Source organism: Oncorhynchus keta, chromosome 9 (genome assembly GCF_023373465.1).
Source record: "Oncorhynchus keta strain PuntledgeMale-10-30-2019 chromosome 9, Oket_V2, whole genome shotgun sequence".
Classification (NCBI taxonomy): domain Eukaryota; kingdom Metazoa; phylum Chordata; class Actinopteri; order Salmoniformes; family Salmonidae; genus Oncorhynchus; species Oncorhynchus keta.
This window is the reverse complement of record NC_068429.1, coordinates 13,314,487-13,338,459: the sequence shown is the minus strand read 5'-3', so window position 1 is coordinate 13,338,459 and position 23,973 is coordinate 13,314,487. Positions and strand designations below refer to the sequence as shown.

Sequence of the window (23,973 nt, the reverse complement as noted above, 5' to 3'; positions counted from 1 at the left end):
ATCCTACCATACCTTTGTCTGTACGTTATGCCTTGAATCTATTCTATCCCGCCCAGAAACCTGCTCCTTTAACTCTGTTCAGAACGTACTAGACGACCAGTTTTGATAGCCTTTAGTCGTACCCTTATCCTACTCCTCCTCTGTTCCTCTGGTGATGTAGAGGTTAATCCAGAACCAGCAGTGCCTAGCTCCACTCCTACTCCCCCAGGTGCTCTCATTTGTTGACTTCTGTAACCGTAAAAGCCTTGGTTTCATGCATGTTAACATTAGAAGCCTCTTCCCTAAGTTTGTTATATTCACTGCTTTAGCACACTGTCAACCCGGATGTCCTAACCGTGTCCGAATCCTGGCTTAGGAAGACCACCAAAACCCTGCAATTTCCATCCCTAAATATAACATTTTCCAACAAGATAGAACTGCCAAAGGGGGAGGTGTTGCATCTACTTCAGAGATAGCCTGCAGAGAGTTCTGTCTTATTATCCAGGTCTGTACCCAAACAATTCGAGCTTCTACTTTAAAAAAATCCACCTTTCCAGAAACAAGTCTCTCACTGTTGCCGCTTGCTATAGACCACCATCTGCCCCCAGCTGTGCCCTGGACACCATATGTGAATTGATTGCCCCCAATCTATCTTCAGAGCTCGTGCTACTAGGTGACCTAAACTGGGACATGCTTAATTAACACACCGGCCATCCTACAATCTAAGCTTGATACCCTCAATCTCACACAAATTATCAATGAACCCACCAGGTACAACCCCAAATCCGTAAACATGGGCACCCTCATAGATATCATCCTACCCAACTTGCCCTGCAAACACACCTCTGCTGTTTTCAACCAAGATCTCAGCGATCACTGACTAATTTCCCTCATCCGTAATGGGTCTGCGGTCAAACGACCACCCCTCATCAGTCAAACGCCCACCTGGTTAAATAAAAGGTTAAATAAATAAAACACTTAAAAAAAAAAAGGTAGACCTCCAATTGACTCAAATGATGTCAATTAGCCTATCAGAAGCTTCTAAAGCCATGACATAATTTTCTGGAATTTTCCAAGCTGTTTAAAGGCATATAGTCAACTCAGTGTATGTAAACTTCTGACCCACTGGAATTGGGATACAGTTAATTATAAGTGAAATAATCTGTCTGTAAACAATTCTTGGAAAAAGTATTTGTGTCATGCACAAAGTAGATGTTCTAACCGACTTGCCAAAACTATAGTTTGTTAACAAGAAATTTGTGGGGTGGTTGAAAAAGAAGTTAATGACTCCAACCTAAGTTTATTTATTTGATTTATTTAACCTTTATTTAACCAGGAAGGGCTCATTGAGATTTAAAATCTTTTTCAAGAGCGTCCTGGCCAAGATAGGCAGCACCAAGTAATTACAAAAATGACAGACAAACAACATGAAAAACTATAAGTAATCTAGTAAAAACCATAGAATTCACAAGAGTATAACAAAATCAAAAACAGCAAATTAAAAACATTGACAGGTCAGGGAATCAGAATCAAGATCATTCATCAGTGATGTAAAAATACCCACCGGGACAAGTTCTTCCAGTTTAAAAGTACTTTGTAAGGCACTCTTTTACCAAATTCAGTTCGGACATTTGGAACAGTTAGCAGGATAAAGTCCAGCGAACGAAGAGAGTACCCACCACATTTCTGAACAATAAAAATGCCCAAATAAAAAAGGTAGTAAACCCAAAATGGCTTTGTAAATAAAAGTATACCAGTGACTGAGCCTACGAGTGACTAGAGAAGGCCAGCCAACCATGGTATACAAAGTGCAGTGGTACGTAAGGGTTTTGCAGTTTAAAATGAATCTCAAAGTGCCATGGTAAAGGGTGTCAATTGATCTCAAACACTGAGCAGAAGCATTCATATATAAAATATCCCCATAGTCTAGTTTAGGCATAAATGTAGCTGATTACTAGCCTCATTCTGGCTTCAAAAGAAAAACAGGTCTTATTCCTAAAATAAAATCCCAATTTCAGCTTCAATATTTATGTAAGTTGTTGAATATGCAATTTAAAAGAGAGCCCGTCATCAATTAAAATTCCAACATATGTATATGAGGTTACTACCTCAATCTCCTTGCCCTGACAGGTAGTAATAGGTGAAAGATTCAGAGGTCTATTTCTATGTGTATGTAAACTTCCAACTTCAACTGTACATCTATTTACTTGGACACATTAAAAAGCTATGGTTATAATATCACGTGCCAGAATAATACAAAACAGAACATTTAATTGGAACCATTATTTTCATTGTTTCATCTCCGACATAAAATAACGCTATACACTACATGGCCTCAGCAGTAAGTCGAGAGTTCATTGGACGTGAACACACTACCACTAAATCACTGCGAACAAGTACAGTCAGGGAACTTGCTTTCATAAAGCAATTATCCTTTCGACTTCTGTCGTTTTGTCCTCTGTGCGTTTACCCTCTGAGGTCATCTCTCCTGATAGTTCTGTCTCTTCATCACGTCCCAAATGGCACCCGATCACCTATTTAGTGCACTACTTTTGACCAGGGCTGGTCATAAGTAGTGCACTAAATAGAGAATAGGGTGTTATTTAGGACATAACCTCATTGTCTTTGTCCAGTACCTTGTACTGTCTCCCCAGGCTAATGACAGAGCTGAACGTTTTCACTGTTTCCTGACACTCCGGGACATACCTTGTTCTCAGTAATTACATTTTAAGGGGAAACGTAAATTTATGCAATGTGAATAACTAATGAGTGTAGATGTCTAATCATTTATTGAAAGTGTAAGAGAAGTTGAGAAGATACAGCTGGTGTTTTGAAAGATTGTGAAAGTTATCGTTTTGAAAGGCACTCTTAAAGGTCTCGAGGTCTGTAATGGAAGTCTTTGAATTGGATACTTATTAGTTAACATATGTACTGTAGTACCATATCAATATTAGTATCCTGGTGATGCTATTGCTGAATATATGCATTTCTCAATGAATCATTAAATTACATTTAACTGAACTTATCAGTACTATTGTAAATTATTTACTTTCTGATCTGCTAGCTACTTCATGCCAAGGCCACTTTATGTTCTACATTGAACGTTCTTAGTCATAAAATTCTAAATTTTGCTTTTCATACATAGGGACAAGAATTCAAACAAGGACAAGGGCCTTAAGCAAGGCAGCAGAGAGGAGTGTGGGAAACATGTCTTAAGAGTGTTCATAACGAAGGCCTTCAACTACAACCAGGGTTTATAACCATAATATTTTTCATAACCTGAATTGAATTCTCCTGACCTGCTACAAAAAGTCAAATCTAATGTCAATTTGACAAAAGCTGGATTCTTTGTCTGGATTCTCTCGTTGAGAAACGGCCCAATCGTCTCGCACACATGCAGGTGATCCACGCGAACGCAGATGTCACCCCGATCCTGGCTGATATGTTAATTTAGTTGATAAAATATTTTACAACAGTGCCTGAATACATTACACTAAAAGAATACTTTATTTCCATGACTTTTCAGATTTTTATCATTTTCCAAAACTTTTCCAGGCCTGGAAAACACCATTTTAAAATGCTATGACTTTCACAGGATTTTCTTGACCTTGCCAACCCTGTACAATAAGCAGAGCGAATCCAGCGATGGTGCATCGATCCGTAGGTTAATTGTGTCTCTGGAGCCCGATTCAGCAGAGTTGCTATCAATATCTTTATATCTTTACCCTGAGGCATACACTGGTTGTGACGGGCAGATATGTGTGGTGTCAGTTTCTTAAATATTGACAGTGACATTGACTAGTTGGCAGTTCTTATCGAAGCCAAATAACCATGCAAAACCAGAGACAAATCAGTATGAAAAAATGGATATTTACTCTCCCCATGAAGGCACATTTAGGAGTTAAGAAAAGCCCAACACAGAAAACCACTGTTTTGTACATAAAACCAGTTAAAAAGCAAAGAGTTTAGACAAAGTCCTAGTATTTCTCTAGTATAGTTGAATAACTATCTGACAAAAGTTGTTTACTCACCTCTTGATCTAGTGGTGTTGCATCCCACTACCATGGGACGTCCATGTTTTGGACAACAGAATGTACTCCTGCCTCAGGCAGCAGCAACAACGACTAACAAATGGATTGCCTTCCAAACAAAACCCCAGAGGTCATATATAGCTTTGTGTTTTCTTGTTGCACTCTTCTGTTATCACTCGAGTAAAAAATAAATAAAAGTGTTTTTCTTGCAAGGGATGCCTTCACACATTATAGAACAGAATGGTAATGTTGGACAAACTAAAGAATTGACTTAAACTGAGCTCCAATAAATCACATAGACAAGTCATTTTCAATCAGGAAACACCTTCCAAGGAATCATTCCAATTCGTAGATCAAAGAATGTAATTTCACCCTTCTCCATTTAAAAATCATTGGCCTTCACTAACATGTAAAGTATGTGTACCTGTAATCATTGGCCTTCACTAACATGTAAAGTATGTGTACCTGTAATCATTGGCCTTCACTAACATGTAAAGTATGTGTACGTGTAATAACCTATGTAGCGTTAATGTACAGACAACAATTGTTACATTAACACACACAACAACAAAACATTACAACTAATGGATTTTAAGGCCCTGATATCTTGGTGCACACATTACAGCTCATTCAGTCCAAAGCCTCCATTGAGTTACATAGGCTAAGTGTGAAATTGACTTTTACGTAAATCCCAAGTTGACGTCAATGAGAGATGTGCATAAATATACGCTAAATGCAATGATAAATGTTAAGTTACATGCAATGATCTCAAGATAGCATTTAGCCTGCAGGTAATTCATACAGAAAAAAATACACCCCCCCAAGTGGTAGGGAGAAAGAAATGGAAGGTTGGTGGTTGACATACTTCACCAACTAGCACTGGCTATACTCTCTAAAAACAGGGCGTCAAACATATAGGAGTCCAATCTGGCCCACAGGTGGTTTGAGTAAATGGCTGTGTTTATACAGGCAGCCCAATTCGGATATTTGCCCAAATATTGGCAAAAAAAAGCTGTACTGACAAAATCAATACACAATACCAAAATCGAAAATGTGTAGAAATTATAATGGACCTATAATGGAAATATAACCAATTTTCAGTGACGAACTCCGGACCTGGCAAACTGAGTTCCCTGCTCCAAAAACAGACAAAGCACTATCGTTCCCCATTTACAAAACGCCTGCGTGTTCATCCAAAAGTAATACAACACCGCATTCTACATATTTACATGACTTGAATACAATTTGTTGAACAACAAATTAAGTTAATTAGATCTCAGATATTTACCATCAAGGATCACAAATAATACTTTCTCAATAAAAGAGGGACAATCGACAATTCAAATAATCAATCATTACTTTAATGAGCCAGTTTGCTACGCTATCTCTAAAAAGGCATTTATTTCTGGGCCTTAGCTGGGGGGAAAAAAGTTGATTTAGAAATAAATGATGATTTCCTGTTTTTGAAGGAACAATCCACTTCCGTCATTCTCTCCATCCAGTTGGCACATCAGAATGTTTCAACCCATTGGCCTTTTCTAGGGAGTTTTTCCTAGCCACCGTGCTTCTACGCCTGCATTGCTTGCTGTTTGGGGTTTTTGGCTGGGTTTCTGTACAGCACTTTGAGATATCAGCTGATGTACGAAGGGCTATATAAACACATTTGATTTGATTTTGATTTGATTTGAAACATTGCTACAAAAAAAAATAAAATGGCATTTGGCTTTTTGCCCAATCAGGACGGACAGCTAGAAGCAGAGTAGGAATCCCATTTGGTGAAACGGCTGCCGCTTCTGCCCAACCCCCTCTTCCCTCCTCTGGTTCTCCCTCCCCCTAGTTGTCAGTTTAAAGACATGGTGCCACCTCACATTGTCCTGGGTGGAAGCTGCTGCTTGTACATGCCCGCCAGGGCCTTGGCGGCGCTCTGGATCATCTGGCGGCGGGACATGCCCGTGAAGGCCTGGTGCCAGTCCGTACGCAACACATTGGGTACATTGCGCTCCAGCACCTCGCCCACCGTCACCAGTAGGCCCGACCAGCGAAGGTTGTAGTCCGGCGGGGTCAGGGACTGGGCCTTTGGGGACAGGTGAAAGATAGTGTTCCTATCACTTGACATTTACATGCATTCATTTCACCAACACCTGTTCATACAACCACTCACCTTACACTGTCTAGTTCATAGTCTGTAGACTAACAACAATTTACACTCAACTCAATTCACATTTAATGAATCAACATGATTTAATATTTCATGTTTCAAGACTGCTTAAATTATAACAATTCGGAAAGCAATTTGCCTTCAAACCCTTTTACTTTGAAGCAATGTTCCAATTTCACCAGTGACACAGCATTGACCGAAAGACTCATTTTCAGAGTTTTAAATCAAGGCAATTAGGTTTACATTATGAAATTCTATTTCAATACAACACCAAGCTACAGCTTTGACAGGTCGAATTTTGAAAAGGGGCACTTATGATACATTGGCAACCTGTCATTACACTGATGGCTTTTCATCCAGAGGGAAAGACTAAAACTCCCCCCAGTACCATTTGACTTTTTCAATAGACAAGTGTATGGTATGTGTTAACATTGAGTGCTAACAGCAATCTAACATTGATAACACATGCAACCACATTAAGAGACACAGTAAATACATGTCATTAATTGAGCATCAGTGTGTTGTGGGGCGAACTGTACTGTTAACATGAGGGTGCAGTAGTGGCAGCTGTGAGCTTCTACCTGCTGGACGTGCTCCAAGGCCAGTGGCGTAGCTTGAGTGAAGGTCTCAATGTGAATGCCAGCTCCAGGATCCTCCAGGATTAGACAGCCAATGTCAAACCATCTGGAAAGTCACAGAATAACAGCACTGTTAAAGATGCAATATGCAACTTTTCGGGCAACCGTTTATTAGGCACACCCATCTAGTACCGGGTCAGAACCCCCTTCGCCTTCAGAACAGCCTGAATTCGTTGGGGCATGAAAACGTTGCTCAAATGGTATCAAGGGAGCTATCGTGTACCAGGAGAACATTCCACACACAATTACACCACTGCCGCCAGCCTGTACCATTGACACCAGGCAAGATGGGGTCATGGTCTCTTGCTGCTTACGCCAAATCCTGACACTCCCATCAGCACAACGCAACAGGAACACGGGATTCGTCTGACCAGGCAATGTTTTTCCCACAACTCAACTGTCCAGTGTTGGTGATCGCGTGCCCACTGGAGACGCTACTTGTTTTTCTGATGAAACAGAAAACAGGTTGTGGTCTTCTGCTGCAATAGCACATCCGTGACAAAGACCGACATGTTGTGAGTTCCGAGATGCCGTTCTACACACCAGTTGTACTGTGCCATTATTTGCCCGGATGTGGCCCGCCTGTTAGTTTGCACGATTCTTGCTTTTCTCCTTCGACCTCTCATCAACGATCTGTTTTCACCCAAAAGACTGCTGCTGACTAGATGTTGTTTGTTGAACCATTCTCAGTAAATGCTAGACCCTGTCACGCGTGAAAAGCCCAGGAGGCCGGCCTTTTCTGAGATACTGGAACCAGCGCGCCTAGCAGACGATCATACCACGCTCAGTCACTTAGAATAGGCAAAACAAGTGACCTAACGTTCAATCTAACAGTAACTGGATGCCTGTCAGCCTGCTTTATATAGCAAGCCAAAGCCACGCGACTTACTGTCTGTAGGAACAAACCATGTGTGTGAACGGGGTGATGTACCTAATAAACTGAGTGTAGATCCATCATTCTCATTGAAAGCAAGTCTGTATGTGTATTATTTCTATACTTTTTTTCTTTTTCTACTTTTTTTCAGTGAAGTTTTTGCATCTTTTACACCAGCTTCAAACAGTTGAAAATATATTTCAGAGGTTTAGATGGCACAATGATAATCTACACTATACTTGCTTGTTGTGTCACAAACTGAAATTAGACAAACTATTAGAATTCTTGCAACCAGGAAATGGTAGAGCAATTTCTGCACATTGAAGCATGGCGTATGCATCACAATGCAGGCAAGACAGATTATGACAAGAGTGAATCTAACCAATAAGCAGACAATGAGCAAATCATACTTTTGGATTTAGGTTGACAGGAAGTAGTAGGGAAGGGAGGAGGAACCATTAACTAAATATTATGGTCTATCAATTGCAACCCTCTGATAAAGCAAAGCAGTGAGCAGCACCGAATACTGGATGCTAGAGAGGATATTCCAGACAAGCAATAACCTGATAACCTGATACAACTAACAGCCACACCTTCACCTGCTTGACTGACAACCTGAACACAACCCTGGTCTAATTAACTGTCCATGCTCCTCCATATAGTATTCTACCCTTGTGATGATAATCTTATTCGGTTCATTGGCCCTTACTCTAGTGGAGTCTAAAACGACTGGGAGCTGGTCTAAGCTATAAAGGCTTCATTTACACAGGCAACCCAATTCTGATCTTTTTACACTAATTGGTCTTTCGACCAATCAGATCAGCTCTTTTGCCAATAACTGGAAAAAAATATCTGAATTTGGCTGCCTGTGTAAACACAGCCATTTTATCCTGGGCTTGGCCAGCAACATTCTGGTACTTGGCTTGGAATGCAACATTCTGTTCATTTGAGGAAGCCCTCTGGGAGGTTGAGCCACTCTGCTACTTGGTGATAAAGGTAAAGGCATTCAAGGTCGAGGTCAGAAGAGCCCATCTGTTTTAATGCCCTAAAGCACATTACTGGCCTTGTGGGGAGATCAACAGTCTAACTGCACAGGTCTCACAGTTGATTTTCTGATGGGAAAATGGGAGTTTTGACACATGTAGCAAGGTGAGGTGAGGTATGTTAGATTAGTAGAGCCTTCTGGGGACATTGGGTTGTTTTTATCTGATTTCTGAAAAAGTCTGTCAAGAAGGCTCATGCTCTTCAACCCTGCCAGAGTACACCACATCCTAGCGCAGTATTTTCCAAATGTGGGGCAAGAGAAAAGGGAAGCTTGGGTACTGATTTTGGCCTGAAATCAATAGTCTATATCTTAAAATTGCAATTTTAATAAAATAAAAAAAATTGGTAGAAGGGTTTCAAGAAAAATGCATTTATTAGAAAAGTTTGAGATTGATAAAAAATAAAATAAAATTGCAAAACATACGTAGCATAATGTAACCGTATATGATATGACACGGAATTGTCAAATGCAGTCTGACAGCTTTGTTATATAGACAACAGGCTATTATGATAGTTAAAGCCACATTTCTTAGTCCTTAAAGATGTCATAAGGTGTATGCACCAATTTGTAAGTCGCTCTGGATAAGAGCGTCTGCTAAATGACTTAAATGTAAATGTAAATGTTAAAGGGGTACCCCAGTGTTACACTTGAGGGTCATTGTTGTTCACGTTGTATATAAATTCCATTGAAGATACTGTTAACACCTGTAAATTGTAAAAGAACAGGGCTCCGGGCAGCCGAGCGGAAATGGAGGAAAACTCGCCTCTCTGCGGACCTGGCATCCTTTCACTCCCTCCTCTCTACATTTTCCTCCTCTGTCTCTGCTGCTAAAGCCACTTTCTACCACTCTAAATTCCAAGCATCTGCCTCTAACCCTAGGAAGCTCTTTGCCACCTTCTCCTCCCTCCTGAATCCCCCCCCCTCTCTGCAGATGACTTCGTCAACCATTTTGAAAAGAAGGTCGACGACATCCGATCCTCGTTTGCTAAGTCAAACGACACCGCTGGTTCTGCTCACACTGCCCTACCCTGTGCTCTGACCTCTTTCTCCCCTCTCTCTCTCCAGATGAAATCTCGCGTCTTGTGACGGCCGGCCGCCCAACAACCTGCCCGCTTGACCCTATCCCCTCCTCTCTTCTCCAGACCATTTCCGGAGACCTTCTCCCTTACCTCACATCGCTGATCAACTAATCCATGACCGCTGGCTACGTCCCTTCCGTCTTCAAGAGAGCGAGAGTTGCACCCCTTCTGAAAAAACCTACACTCGATCCCTCCGATGTCAACAACTACAGACCAGTATCCCTTCTTTCTTTTCTCTCCAAAACTCGTGAACGTGCTGTCCTTGGCCAGCTCTCCCGCTATCTCTCTCAGAATTACCTTCTTGATCCAAATCAGTCAGGTTTCAAGACTAGTCATTCAACTGAGACTGCTCTTCTCTGTATCACGGAGGCGCTCCGCACTGCTAAAGCTAACTCTCTCTCCTCTGCTCTCATCCTTCTAGACCTATCGGCTGCCTTCGATACTGTGAAGCATCAGATCCTCCTCTCCACCCTCTCCGAGTTGGGCATCTCCGGCGCGGCCCACGCTTGGATTGCGTCCTACCTGACAGGTCGCTCCTACCAGGTGGCGTGGCGAGAATCTGTCTCCTCACCACGCGCTCACCACTGGTGTCCCCCAGGGCTCTGTTCTAGGCCCTCTCCTTACATTTACATTCTCGCTATACACCAAGTCACTTGGCTCTGTCATAACCTCACATGGTCTCTCCTATCATTGCTATGCAGACGACACACAATTAATCTTCTCCTTTCCCCCTTCTGATGACCAGGTGGCGAATCGCATCTCTGCATGTCTGGCAGACATATCAGTGTGGATGACGGATCACCACCTCAAGCTGAACCTCGGCAAGACGGAGCTGCTCTTCCTCCCGGGAAGGACTGCCCGTTCCATGATCTCGCCATCACGGTTGACAACTCCATTGTGTCCTCCTCCCAGAGCGCTAAGAACCTTGGCGTGATCCTGGACAACACCCTGTCGTTCTCAACTAACATCAAGGCGGTGGCCCATTCCTGTAGGTTCATGCTCTACAACATCCGCAGAGTACGACCCTGCCTCACACAGGAAGCGGCGCAGGTCCTAATCCAGGCACTAATCCAGTCATCTCCCATCTGGATTACTGCAACTCGCTGTTGGCTGGGCTCCCTGCCTGTGCCATTAAACCCCTACAACTCATCCAGAACGCCGTAGCCCGTCTGGTGTTCAACCTTCCCAAGTTCTCTCACGTCACCCCGCTCCTCCGCTCTCTCCACTGGCTTCCAGTTGAAGCTCGCATCCGCTACAAGACCATGGTGCTTGCCTACGGAGCTGTGAGGGGAACGGCACCTCAGTACCTCCAGGCTCTGATCAGGCCCTACACCCAAACAAGGGCACTGCGTTCATCCACCTCTGGCCTGCTCGCCTCCCTACCACTGAGGAAGTACAGTTCCCGCTCAGCCCAGTCAAAACTGTTCGCTGCTCTGGCCCCCAATGGTGGAACAAACTCCCTCACGACGCCAGGACAGCGGAGTCAATCACCACCTTCCGGAGACACCTGAAACCCCACCTCTTTAAGGAATACATAGGATAGGATAAAGTAATCCTTCTCACCCCCCTTAAAAGATTTAGATGCACTATTGTAAAGTGGCTGTTCCACTGGATGTCATAAGGTGAATGCACCAATTTGTAAGTCGCTCTGGATAAGAGCGTCTGCTAAATGACTTAAATGTAAATTGCATCTCTACGTAGATGACAGTTATTTATTCCTGTGCCTCTTCAGTGCAGCAGGCCATTCGTGATCTTCAGCATGATTCCGACTTAATCTCCCCCCAAAATCCCTTAGAGCTTAAATTACTGTTAACTGCAAATAAAACCAAGTTTATTATTTTCCCTAGGTCTCGTAATGTTGATCCTGAGGAGTTGCGTATTTGCACTAAGTACTTGGGTATCTGGAATGATGAGAAATTGTCTTTTGAAACACACATTGAAAACTTTACAAAGAAGCTGAAATCTATTATTTAACTTTAACTCCAGCCTCTGTTTAAACACACTGCTCCCTGTAGTAGACTATGGTGACTTTATATGCATGCGGTAGCCTCTGTTTAAACCATGCTGCTCCCTGTAGCTATGGTTACTCTGTTTAAACCATGCTGCTCCCTATGGTGACTTTATATGTAGACTATGGTGACTTTAAACCATGCTGCTCCCTGTAGTAGACTATGGTGACTTTATATGCATGCGGTAGCCTCTGTTTAAACCATGCTGCTCCCTGTAGTAGACTATGGTGACTTTATATGCATGCGGTAGCCTCTGTTTAAACCATGCTGCTCCCTGTAGTAGACTATGGTGACTTTATATGCATGCGGTAGCCTCTGTTTAAACCATGCTGCTCCCTGTAGTAGACTATGGTGACTTTATATGCATGCGGTAGGCTCTGTTTAAACCATGCTGCTCCCTGTAGTAGACTATGGTGACTTTATATGCATGCGGTAGGCTCTGTTTAAACCATGCTGCTCCCTGTAGTAGACTATGGTGACTTTATATTCATGCGGTAGCCTCTGTTTAAACCACGCTGCTCCCTGTAGTAGACTATGGTGACTTTATATGCATGCGGTAACCTCTGTTTTGAAACCATTATTCCATTCAGCAATACATTTTATCACTGGGGACAGTTTTAGGACCCATCGTCTTATTTACAAAAATGTGGGATGGACCTCTAAGAAAAGAGCTGCACTCTTATTTATTTACAAAGCAGTCTTGCAGAAACTTCCTCTGTACGTAACGTCATTGATTCAATTTAGACGTAGAAATGACCAAACCCGTTCTCAGGGATGGATAACTCCGGAGATCCTTTTAGTCTCCACAGAATTAGGAAAATCTGATTTTACTTTTGCCCCTCATGTGTAGATCTTTCAGGCATTTAAAATGATTGATTGGAGACTTATGTTACAGAATGACATTGCATTTCTTAACTCTGTTTACTGTTGCGTATTGTGTTTTTTATAGTGTGTTTTATTTGGAATGATTATGTAGGGCTGTTGTGCTTCATTTATGTATTGGGTTTTATTTGTAAACGTATACAAGGCTCTCTTGTAAAAGAGTTTACTTTCAATGTGACTCCCTGTTTAAATCAAGGTTAATATAAATATACACATTTTCTGTAAATCTATCATCTTAAACATAATCTTTGATATTGTAATTAAACAAATGAAATGCTTTTGGAAGAGGTCAGAATCAGCATTTCAGAAAGAAATAAACAAATACAGCTTAATAAAGTAAATAATTATTAGGAGGTGCACACAGATAGAATATTCAAATTCACATATGAAACATAATTTCCATCTCATTACTCATCGATTGCTGTAATCCTTGGCGTAAACATTCATTTCAAACCATTCCAAAATTATAATCCATTTTAAAAGGGATAATGAGAAAGCTTACGAAACAGCATTCATTATCTATGATGAGGTTTTTGGACCCAATGGTATATATGAGGGGAGATAAGCAGGCTGTTTGAGAGAGTTGCACAAGTGTGTAACAAGGGAGATTAAAATGAGAAAACCGCTAACTTGGTCATTCGAACATGTTCTTACATAGGAGGCAGCTGGCGATGTGTGTGTGTGTGGAATGCTGTGAGTGTGTACAGTGAAATGAGTGAGTGTGAGAGGGTGTGTGTGTGTGTGTATATGTGTGCGTGAATGAGGGTGTATGAAAGTGAATGTATGAAATGCATGTGTGTGAAATGTGTGTGTACAGGGGATTTGAGATTTAAGGGGTCTTTTCTCCTGATGTGCTTACTTGTCGGGGAAAAGCTCGGCGATGAAGTTCTCCACAGAGACCACGGGCTGCTTCTCGTGGATGACGCCCGCCCGCCGCAGGCTGTCGATGCGCTCCTGGGCACCCTGTGGAGACAGACACACCTCAGAATCAGGCAGAACTAATGTATCAATAATAAAGATGTTTATTTGAAGATCACTCCCTCAGGAAGAACCCGGAGAGTAACTTCCAGGACATACAGAAAAGGAATTCTCACCATATACCGGAGTGGATATCTAAGATTTTACAATCAGTCTTTACATACTTCATCTACACAAAGAGATGCTTACCCCTCCAAAGGGGAGGAAAGCTTATAAAAGAGATAAGGGGTAATTGGCTCCCCTTCCTTAGAAAAAGAAAACAAATGAGAACAGGTTCTAGCCGGTTCTCACAGCCTATATGTCTAAGATAGCGTGATAGGATCTTTAAAGCCTAACCAGAGGAAACTAGATTTCCGCCTGTCTAGGCTTTTAGTGCCCTATAGATAATGAGCCAGCAGTAAATTACTCCTCTGTGCGGTTTGTAAAAAGGTTAGACAGATGTGCAAAATTAGCAGTGAAGAGCACGACTTAACTCTAGCATTTTATACATTTTTTTTATTTTACCTTTATTTAACTAGCAAGTCAGTTAAGAACAAATTCTTATTTTCAATGACTGCCTAGGAACAGTGGGTTAACTGCCTGTTCAGGGGCAGAACGAGAGATTTGTACCTTGTCAGCTCGGGGACTTGAACTTGCAACCTTCCGGTTACTAGTCCAACGCTCTAACCACTAGGCTACCCTGCCGCCCCCAGCATTAAGCTGTAACAAAACGGTTTTGCGCCAACAAGTGGAAGACACCCATCGCTGGATATGAGCAAGTCAGACCACACACTCACGTTGCCCGCCACCATCCAGCCTGGTGCCTAACATCTCTTGTGGTGAGACATTTGAGAATCAAAAGGAAATGCACACACACCATCTCTTGAACACAGGCATACACACAAACCGCTTCTCTGGATGACTTAACACTGATCCGAGTGTTTACCGCATGCACTAGAATGAGATCAAGGCATTTTCAATACAAAGCTTGTTCCTGCAGTATAACAGCATTTGTCAGTCTGGGTCTGCAGTGCTTTACATGGCACTGTATGTAAACCAGAGTTTCCTTCACTGAGAGGATGATGCATTGCTGCCTAAATAGAATTGCACACAAACACCATCTGTTTCCATAGAGAACAGGTGTGTGAGGATAGCCTTTAAGACCAATGGCTACCTGTTTGTTAAAACACACACTAGGGCTGGGAATTGCCAGGGACCTCAAGATACGATTTCTATTTCGATTAAACACTAATTTCCTTGTGATTCCATGGTCCAAACATATTGCTCACCATATGTCTGCTGCAGAGGGAGAAGAGAGAGCCATGAGAAAAGTTGATCAGTCATTGAAATAACGTTTGAAAACAAATGGGCTTCCTAATTAAAAACTAGATGGAGAACAAGCTATGATTGAAAAATACTGGAGTTTTTGGTGCAGGTACAGCCAACTTGCGCAAAAATTATATCCCAATGTGTAACTGCTGTTTTCAAAGTATTTCTTCTGTTTTTTGTCTCAGCTGGTAAAACGTATATCACCAAGTCAAATAACTACGAATCCTATAGCCTATCGTACCTCACGCAGCAACACCGCCTGCCTGGGGGATGAGTGAAGAGCTGAGTGAAAGATTCAGTTTTAGAAGTGCTCATTTTCTTGAAGCAAAGGAGACTTAGTTTTGTTCACTAGGTTGTTTTTCCATGTTTCAATTCAACGGGTAGGGAAGACAACACTTTCTACTCGTTAGACTCAAATCCCACAGGCACAAACATGACTAGTGACGTTACTACAACATACCACATTACTTCTTACCAGTAATACAGTAATACATTTTGTTTTATAGAAACATTACAAAGCATGCTCATCTTTTTTTGTGTTTTGTTGGTTTAATTTTAGCTGGGAAAAAATATTTTTGCTGGTAAAAAATAATAATTTGAGTGGCTGGTAGATTTTAAAATCTACCAGCCACAATGGTTGGTAGACCAAAACGTTTATTTTATGGCCTGACCCCAGTTGTAGCAGAATATAATCTTATCGCTGTCAGTGACTACTGGTGTCCTATTACATGGCAGCACATTCACAGTCTAAGGGTATCCTTTCTACATGAACACATTTGCTACATTGTTGCTAGAATTTTAATACTAATGATGTCAGTAAATAGGTGTGACAGAAGAGGGATAAAAAAATATATTTAAAAAACAGAGCAAAAACATGTTTTAAATATAGTCTACATACACTGTATGTGCGCATATATATATATATATATATCTTCATTAGCACTAATACATAAATGAACACCAGTGTCTGAGATATTGGGAACGTGATAGACAGCTGACCTTGACTCCGGCTGCGTAGCCAACGGGCTGCGGGGCGATGTTGGACTGGCCTGCCTCCCCGGTCACCATGGCCATGCCAAACACCTCTTGGAAGGCATCTCTCACTGCCCCCACCTTCACCTCTTTGTCTGATGTCACCACGATGTCCAAGTCCCCGCCCGACTCTTAAAAAAAAAAAACAGACACAGTTACAGGAATAATCTCATTCCCAGACACTTCCGCCCACAATGTGCAAAGTGGTGGACCAGACTTTATTTACCAAGACAACACCTTTCCCCTAACCCTACCCCATACAACAAATTCCTGCCTGGGTTCCTGCCTCCATTAACTTCTCTACGTCAATCCTCCCAATCTTTTATTTTTATTCATTCTAATTCATTCTATATTCTATGAGCCCTATACCCCTGAAACCATTGATAGTCCAGAGAAATGTTTCCATCAGATTGACAGACATTCCACTGAGAACTCTCACTCTGTATTCAACTGCTGAAAATGCAATTGAGTCGCTGATGCCAATGTGTGTAGCCTATATTGTTAAATCATGCCTGTTTGTGTCTCAAGGTTGACTTGCCCGGATCATTGTACCGCTGCCTGTTTGCCAGGATATCTCAATAGAAAAAGAGAGCTGGTACATTTTAAAGGCAGGGCTCATCCAATCCTGAACCTGGAGACTCAGTGTTTAGACTTGGTCTTTTGGTGCATCAGAATGAACACCACCTGATTTAACTGTTAACCAGGGATGTAATGCAGCCGTAGCGGGAGGACCTCACTTTTTTCCCCCAATTTGAGACGACCCAGATATGAGTTCCCTTCACTGGAACTAAGGGGCCTAGCTAGAGCCATGAAAAATAAAAGTCCATTGGCGCCGAAATTTACACCACTCCTGCCGACACTTGGCTTTGCGCATGGTGATCTTAGGCCTGTGTGCGGCTGCTCGGCCATGGAAACTCATTTCATGAAGCTCCCAATGAAGAGTTATTGTGCTGATGCTGCTTCCAGAGGCAGTTTGGAACTTGATAGTGAGTGTTGCAACCAAGGACAGACCATTTTTACGTGCTACACGCTTCAGCAGGTCCCGTTCTGTGAGCTTGTGAGGCCTACTACTTCGCGCCTGAGTCGTTGTTGCTCCTAACGTTTCCATTTCACAATAACAGCACTAAGTTGTCCGGGGAAGCTCTAGCAGAGGAGAAATTTGACGAACTGACTTATAAGTCAAAGTTCTTCAGTGATGCCATTTTACTGCCAATATTTGTCTACGGAGATTGCATGACTGTGCTCGATTTTACACGCATCTCAGCATTTGGTGTGGCTGAAATAGCCAAATCTACAAATTTGAAGGGGTGTCCACATACTTTTGTATATATAGTGTACTTCTGGAAAATGTATTTTGATAAATTATAATTACCACAAACCTTCCATGAAAACAATGGAATGACAAACTAAATAAATATGTAGGCTGTAGCAGCCTAGAGGTAAATAGTGGTTTATTCATCTTCTCTCACTCTGGTGGTGGAGTGAATGATGAATAACTACAGGCTTGTGCAGACGTAACCAGAACAGCCACAGACAGAAAACTCTATGAGGGTTTGCTCAAACAGCTGTCCTCAAAACAGTTTGTTACGGACTTGGAACTCTTGTACGACGTACTTGAATTCGCCCTACTGTCCGATTGCTTAGCTTACACCTCTATTGCATATGCAGACAAACTGATCCATCACATGAACCAAATCCAAATTCACTACGGCTGCCTTAATGTTCATTAAAAATACAGTGGAACCCAGAACGATGACCACTTGGTTACGTTGCTGTCCTTACAGCACCAGGATTAGAGAAGCGCTCAAAACGCATAAAATAACTCAAGATCTGTTGCCTAATAGTCCTACTCATCACTAGCTACAAATAGAAGACTTGATGCTGGTTTAGTCAAGTTAGATAAAAGCTGAATCAATGTCTTGCAAGATCACATAGCCTAATGATTCATTCGTACTTAACATAACAAACCCAAATAGAATATAGGACCTACTGTAGCACAGTTTGCCTATAATATGTTAAACCAAAAACACCACCTCAGTCATTTCTTATCTGAAGCTGGACAGTAAACATTTTTTCCTCATGAGGCCAAAACACAACAGTGCGCTCCGCAGGAAATGCTTTGATTTCAACAGAAAACACATAAGAAAGGCTTATAGTTTGCATGCAGTTTGACTGGAAAAACATCAGAAAAAAATAATAAAATCACGATTGACAGTGATAATGGCCTATTTTGAAATTAGTTAGCGTATGCCCAACTGTGTTTGAGGGTATTAAAAATAAACTATTTCCTTGACATGTGTGGGCATAGGCAGATGTTGCAATTGGAAGATGCATTATTATCTATAATAATATTCAAAAGGCTACATCTGTGGGTACAACCTGACTGAAATGATAACATTTAACAATGAATGTTAAAGCTGGAAAGAAAGGACTGCACACCCAGTGGGTTTACAGCAGTGGTGGAAAAAGTAACCAATTGTAAGAGTAAAAGATACCTTAATAGAAAATTACTAAAGTAAAAGTGAAATACTACTAGAGTAAAATTCTAAAAGTAATTGGTTTTAAATATATGCAAGTATCAAAAATAAATGTAATTTAAAAAATGTACTTAAGTATCAAAAGTAAAAGTATACAACATTTCAAATTCCTTACATAAAGCAAACAGAAGGGAAAGTGGGGCAAAAAAGTATTTAGTCAGCCACCAATTGTGCAAGTTCTCCCACTTAAAAAAGATGAGGCCTGTAATTTTCATCATAGGTACACTTCAACTATGACAGACAAAATGAGAAAAAGAATATCCAGAAAATCACATTGTAGGATTTTTAATGAATTTATTTGCAAATTATGGTGGAAAATAAGTATTTGGTCACCAACAAACAAGCAAGATTTCTGGCTCTCACAGACCTGTAACTTCTTAAGAGGCTCCTCTGTCCTCCACTCGTTACCTGTATTAATGGAACCTGTTTGAACTTGTTATCAGTGTAAAAAGACACCTGTCCACAACCTCAAACAGTCACACTCCAAACTCCACTATGGCCAAGACCAAAGAGCTGTCAAAGGACACCAGAAACAAAATTGTAGACCTGCACCAGGCTGGGAAGACTGAATCTGCAATAGGTAAGCAGCTTGGTTTGAAGAAATCAACTGTGGGGGCAATTATTAGGAAATGGAAGACATACAAGACCACTGATAATCTCCCTCGATCTGGGGCTCCACGCAAGAGATCGCACCCCGTGGGGTCAAAATGATCACAAGAACGGTGAGCAAAAATCCCAGAACCATACGAGGGGACCTAGTGAATGACCTGCAGAGAGCTGGGACCAAAGTAACAAAGCCTACCATCAGTAACACACTACGCCGCCAGGGACTCAAATCCTGCAGTGCCCGACGTGTCCCCTTGCTTAAGCCAGTACATGTCCAGGGCCGTCTGAAGTTTGCTAGAGAGCATTTGATCCAGAAGAAGATTGGGAGAATGTCATATGGTCAGATGAAACCAAAATAGAACTTTTTGGTAAAAACTCAACTCGTCGTGCTTGCAGGACAAAGAATGCTTAGTTGCATCCAAAGAACACCATACCTATTGTGAAGCATGGAGGTGGAAACATCATGCTTTGGGGCTGTTTTTCTGCAAAGGGACCAGGACGACTGATCCGTGTAAAGGAAAGAATGAATGGGGCCATGTATTGTGAGATTTTGAGTGAAAACCTCCTTCCATCAGCAAGGGCATTGACGATGAAACGTGGCTGGGTCTTTTAGCATGACAATGATCCCAAACACACCGCCCGGGCAACGAAGGAGTGGCTTCGTTAGAAGCATTTCAAGGTCCTGGAGTGGCCTAGCCAGTCTCCAGATCTCAACCCCATAGAAAATCTTTGGAGGGAGTTGAAAGTCCGTGTTGCCCAGCAACAGCCCCAAAACATCACTGCTCTAGAGGAGATCTGCATGGAGGAATGGGCCAAAATTCCAACAACAGTGTGTGAAAACCTTGAAGACTTGACCTCTGTCATTGCCAACAAAGGGTATATAACAAAGTATTGAGATAAACTTTTGTTATTGACCAAATACTTGTTTTCACCATAATTTGCAAATAAATTCATTAAAAATCCTACAATGTGATTTTCTGGATTTTTAAATCTTATTTGTCTGTCATAGTTGAAGTGTACCTATGATAAATTAAAGGCCTCTCAAATTTTTAAAGTGGGAGAACTTGCACAATTGGTGGCTGACTAAATACTTTTTTGCCCCACTGTAGTTATTTTACAGATAACCAGGGACACACCAACACTCAAACATAATTTATAAACGAAGCATGTTTGTTTAGTGAGTCCGCCAGATCAGAGGTAGTCAAGGATGACCAGGGACAAGTACGTGAGAATTTGACCATTTTCCTATCCTGCTAAGCATTCAAAATGTAACGAGTACTTTTGTGTGTCAGGGAAAATGTATGGAGTAAAAAGTACATTATTTTCTTTCGGAATGTGGTAAAGTAAAAGTAGTAAAACATATAAATAGTAAAAGTAGATGCCCCCCAAAAACTACTTAAGTAGTACTTTAAAGTGTTTTAGCTTAAGTAATTTACACCACTGGGTTTACAGCACCAGGCTTTAAAGAAAAACAGTTGAGGGATTATATTTCATGTAGTACAAGGTCAAAAGAAAGAAAATGTAGTTTAAAACAGTCACCCATTATCGATTCGCTATATCCATGATGGAGAGTGCATGCTAGCCCAAGACGAGTTTGAAAATCGAGAGACTCAATAAGCAATTTTATCCTGTACGTCCTGCAAGGAACGTTTAGACTTAAGTCAGTGGCAAGTTCTTATTTAGAGGAGGAGCATTTCTGTGATTTTAACCTGGTAGTGATTGGGAGTCCCATAGGACGGTGCACAATTGGCCCAGCGGCATCGGGGTTTGGCCGGTGTAGGATGTCATTGTAAATAAGAATTGGTTCTTAACTGACTTGACTAGTTAAATAAAAAACATTCTGGCAACAGCACACATAGTTTGCATCCCAAATGGCACCCTATTCCCTACATAGTGCACAACTTTTGTCCAGGGCCCATAGGAATAGGGTGTGACTTGGGACGCACCCATTGGCTTGCAGATATAGGGCGACAATGGATAAGCTTCATCCCAATCCCCCACCCTTCTCCCCAAAGTGTGCGCTTGTATAATTCCTGTAATGGATTTCAAAGCAAGGGATTGATGTAAGCATTGGCTAGCTAGTGAGTTTTCAACTGGGTTGGGCTCAATTAAAATATAAGTCTCAATTCAGGAAGTGATTTTTTTGGGGGGGAAAAGAAGAAAAAAAAGCTTCTCCTTTTCGGTTTATTGAGAAGTCATTGAAAAAAAATTGCTTTTATCTTCCATTTACTAAATTGGAATTTCAGTTCCTGAATTGATTAACCCCAACCCTAGTTCCACCACTGTTAAATGAATGATAAATGGTGTTGACTTACTGATGTATGGAGCCATGCCCGGGTCCAGAGTGGTGATCATGGATTCCACTGAGTGCTTGGTCTTATCCAGGACCGTCTTTACCATGTGGTTACCTGCCACGCCCTGAGGATGGACACACACAGTTAAAACATGTTCTAAGGCTGGATGTCATTTGCATCCCTGAACTGACTGGTTGAAATAAAACGTTATGTTAATTTGTGTGACAATGAATGCGCTAATGACCCAAGCTAATTAGTATCATAGCTCATTACTTTTACAGGTGGTACAATGTTTGAAGGAAATTAAGTTAGGCTAAGAGACTGTTTCGAAGTACCTTTTTTTTTACTTTACTCTGTATCTCAGTTGTTTCAAAAGCATTCTAATGTAACTGAATAAAAACACACCATCACTCATGAGTCCGTACACCAGGGGTGGTTTCAGGACAAAACAAAGTGGAGGGAACCCTGAACAGTTCCAATTGTTGAACCAACAGTTTGTGCCTGCCTGCCCGACTACCTGCCAGAGCGCAATGTGCATGTAATCCCAAACAAGACTGGATGGCAGGGTTTCCGTTAGCCAGTCAAAGCCGGGGATTTGGCCGATAAAAAAAAGATGATAAATTTGGAAGTGGCCAATTATCCGGGATAATGCCTTTTAGCCTATTAGTTGATGTAAAAACCAGTCGATGTAAATACATTCGACTGGTCATGCTTATCGGTCTACAGGTTCATTTGTATAATTTTGTGGAATTAAATTGGCGAGCGTGTACAATACAGTGCATTCTTAAAGTATTCAGACCCCTTCACTTTATACACATTTTGTTACGTTACAGCTTTTTTCTGAAAGGGATTACATTTTTTTTTAAATCCTCAACCTATGCACACAATAACCCATATGGACAAAGCGAAAACAGATTGTCATTTTTGATAATTATTCAAAATAAAAAATAGAAATACCTTACTTACATAGGTATTCAGACCCTGTGCTATGAGACTCGAACTTGAGCTCAGGTGCATCCTGTTTCCATCGATGTTTCCACTTGTGGTAAATTCAATTGATTAGACGTGATTTGGAAAGGCACACACCTGTCTATATGAAAGGGTCCAACAGTTGACATTCAGGTCAGAGCAAAAACCAACCCATGAGGTCAAAGGGATTGTCCGTAGAGCGTTGAGACAGGATTGTGTCGAGGCACAGATCTGGGGAAAGGTACCAAAAAAATGTCTGCAGCATTGAAGGTCCCAAAGAACACAGTTACCTCAATCATTCTTAAATGGAAAAAGTTTGGAACCACCAAGACTCTTCCTAGAGCTGGCCGCCCGGCCAAACTGAGCAATCAGGGGAGAAGGGCCTTGGTCAGGGAGGTGACCAACAACCCGTCACTCTGACAAGAGCTCCGGAGTTCCTCTGTGGAGATGGGAGAACCTTCCAGAATGACAACCATCTCTGCAGCACTCAACAAATCAGGCCTTTATGGTAGAGCGGCCAGACGGAAGCCACTCCTCAGTAAGGTACGTGACAGCCCGCTTGGAGTTTGCCAAAATGCACCTAAAGGACTCTCAGAACATGAGAAACAAGATTCTCTGGTCTGATGAAACCAAGATTGACCTCGTTGGCCTGAATGCCAAGCTTCACGTCTGGAGGAAACCAGGCACCACTCATCACCTGGCCAATACCATACCTACGGTGAAATATGGTGGTGGCAGCATCATGCTGTGGGGATGTTTTTCAGCAGCAGGGACTGGGAGATTAGTCAGGATCGAAAACCTGCTCCAGAGTGCTCAGACAGGGGCAAAGGTTCACCTTCTAACAGGACTACGACCCTAAGCACACAGCCAAGACAACGCAGGTGTGACTTCGGGACAGGTCTCAATGTCCTTGAGTGGCCCAGCCAGAGCCCAGACTTGAACCTGATTGAACAGGTCTCTTACAGTTGAAGTGTATCTATGATAAAAAAGCTTGTAGCATCATACCCAAGAAGACCTCTACATGCTTTGTATGTAGGAAAACCTTACAAAATCGGATTTTCAGTGTATCAAATACTTGATTTTCCCCACTGTGTATGTATAAAATATATAAATACTTGTTTTCCCCACCCTATATATATATATATATATATATTGCTGTTCATTACTCATCTTGTTGGCTGAGGAAAAGTAAACGTGGACAGTTCAAACATGTTCAAAGTGCACATCAGAATTCAGCTTGAAGGACTGCAAATAGTTGCATGTTCTGTTAATATAATTACCATAATCTAAACGTGATCTGTGATTCTGAGCCCCGTGGGTGAAAACCAAAATCAGGTTACACACCCAATGAATATGGGTCCGGCAGATTTCTCAAAATGTCTGGTAAATTAAAACGTTGCCGGTCAAATGTACGGCGCAACAGAAACCCTGCTGGATAGATACCACATGCCTTATTCCCAGTAGAGACTGGATGAATACAATTAGGACTTATTATCAGACAAGCTGTGCTCCTGATCCCAACTGTCTCCCTAACTGTCTGAGGCATACCACAGT

The 23,973-nt window shown here is 41.7% G+C and overlaps 2 protein-coding genes across 2 annotated transcripts in view; one reads left to right on the top strand and one right to left on the bottom strand.

Moving 5' to 3' along the window:
* The window catches only part of LOC118387281 (E3 ubiquitin-protein ligase MARCHF3-like), a 441,656-nt gene that overhangs the window by 215,390 nt on the left and 202,293 nt on the right, over window positions 1-23,973 (top strand). The window lies entirely within an intron of this gene.
* The window catches only part of prrc1 (proline-rich coiled-coil 1), a 35,989-nt gene continuing 15,849 nt past the window's right edge, over window positions 3,834-23,973 (bottom strand). The window contains 5 exon segments of the mRNA XM_035775471.2: window positions 3,834-6,084; window positions 6,750-6,852; window positions 13,555-13,658; window positions 15,981-16,144; window positions 21,472-21,574. Coding sequence (XP_035631364.2) covers window positions 5,875-6,084; window positions 6,750-6,852; window positions 13,555-13,658; window positions 15,981-16,144; window positions 21,472-21,574 — 684 coding nt within the window. The 3' untranslated portion in view covers window positions 3,834-5,874.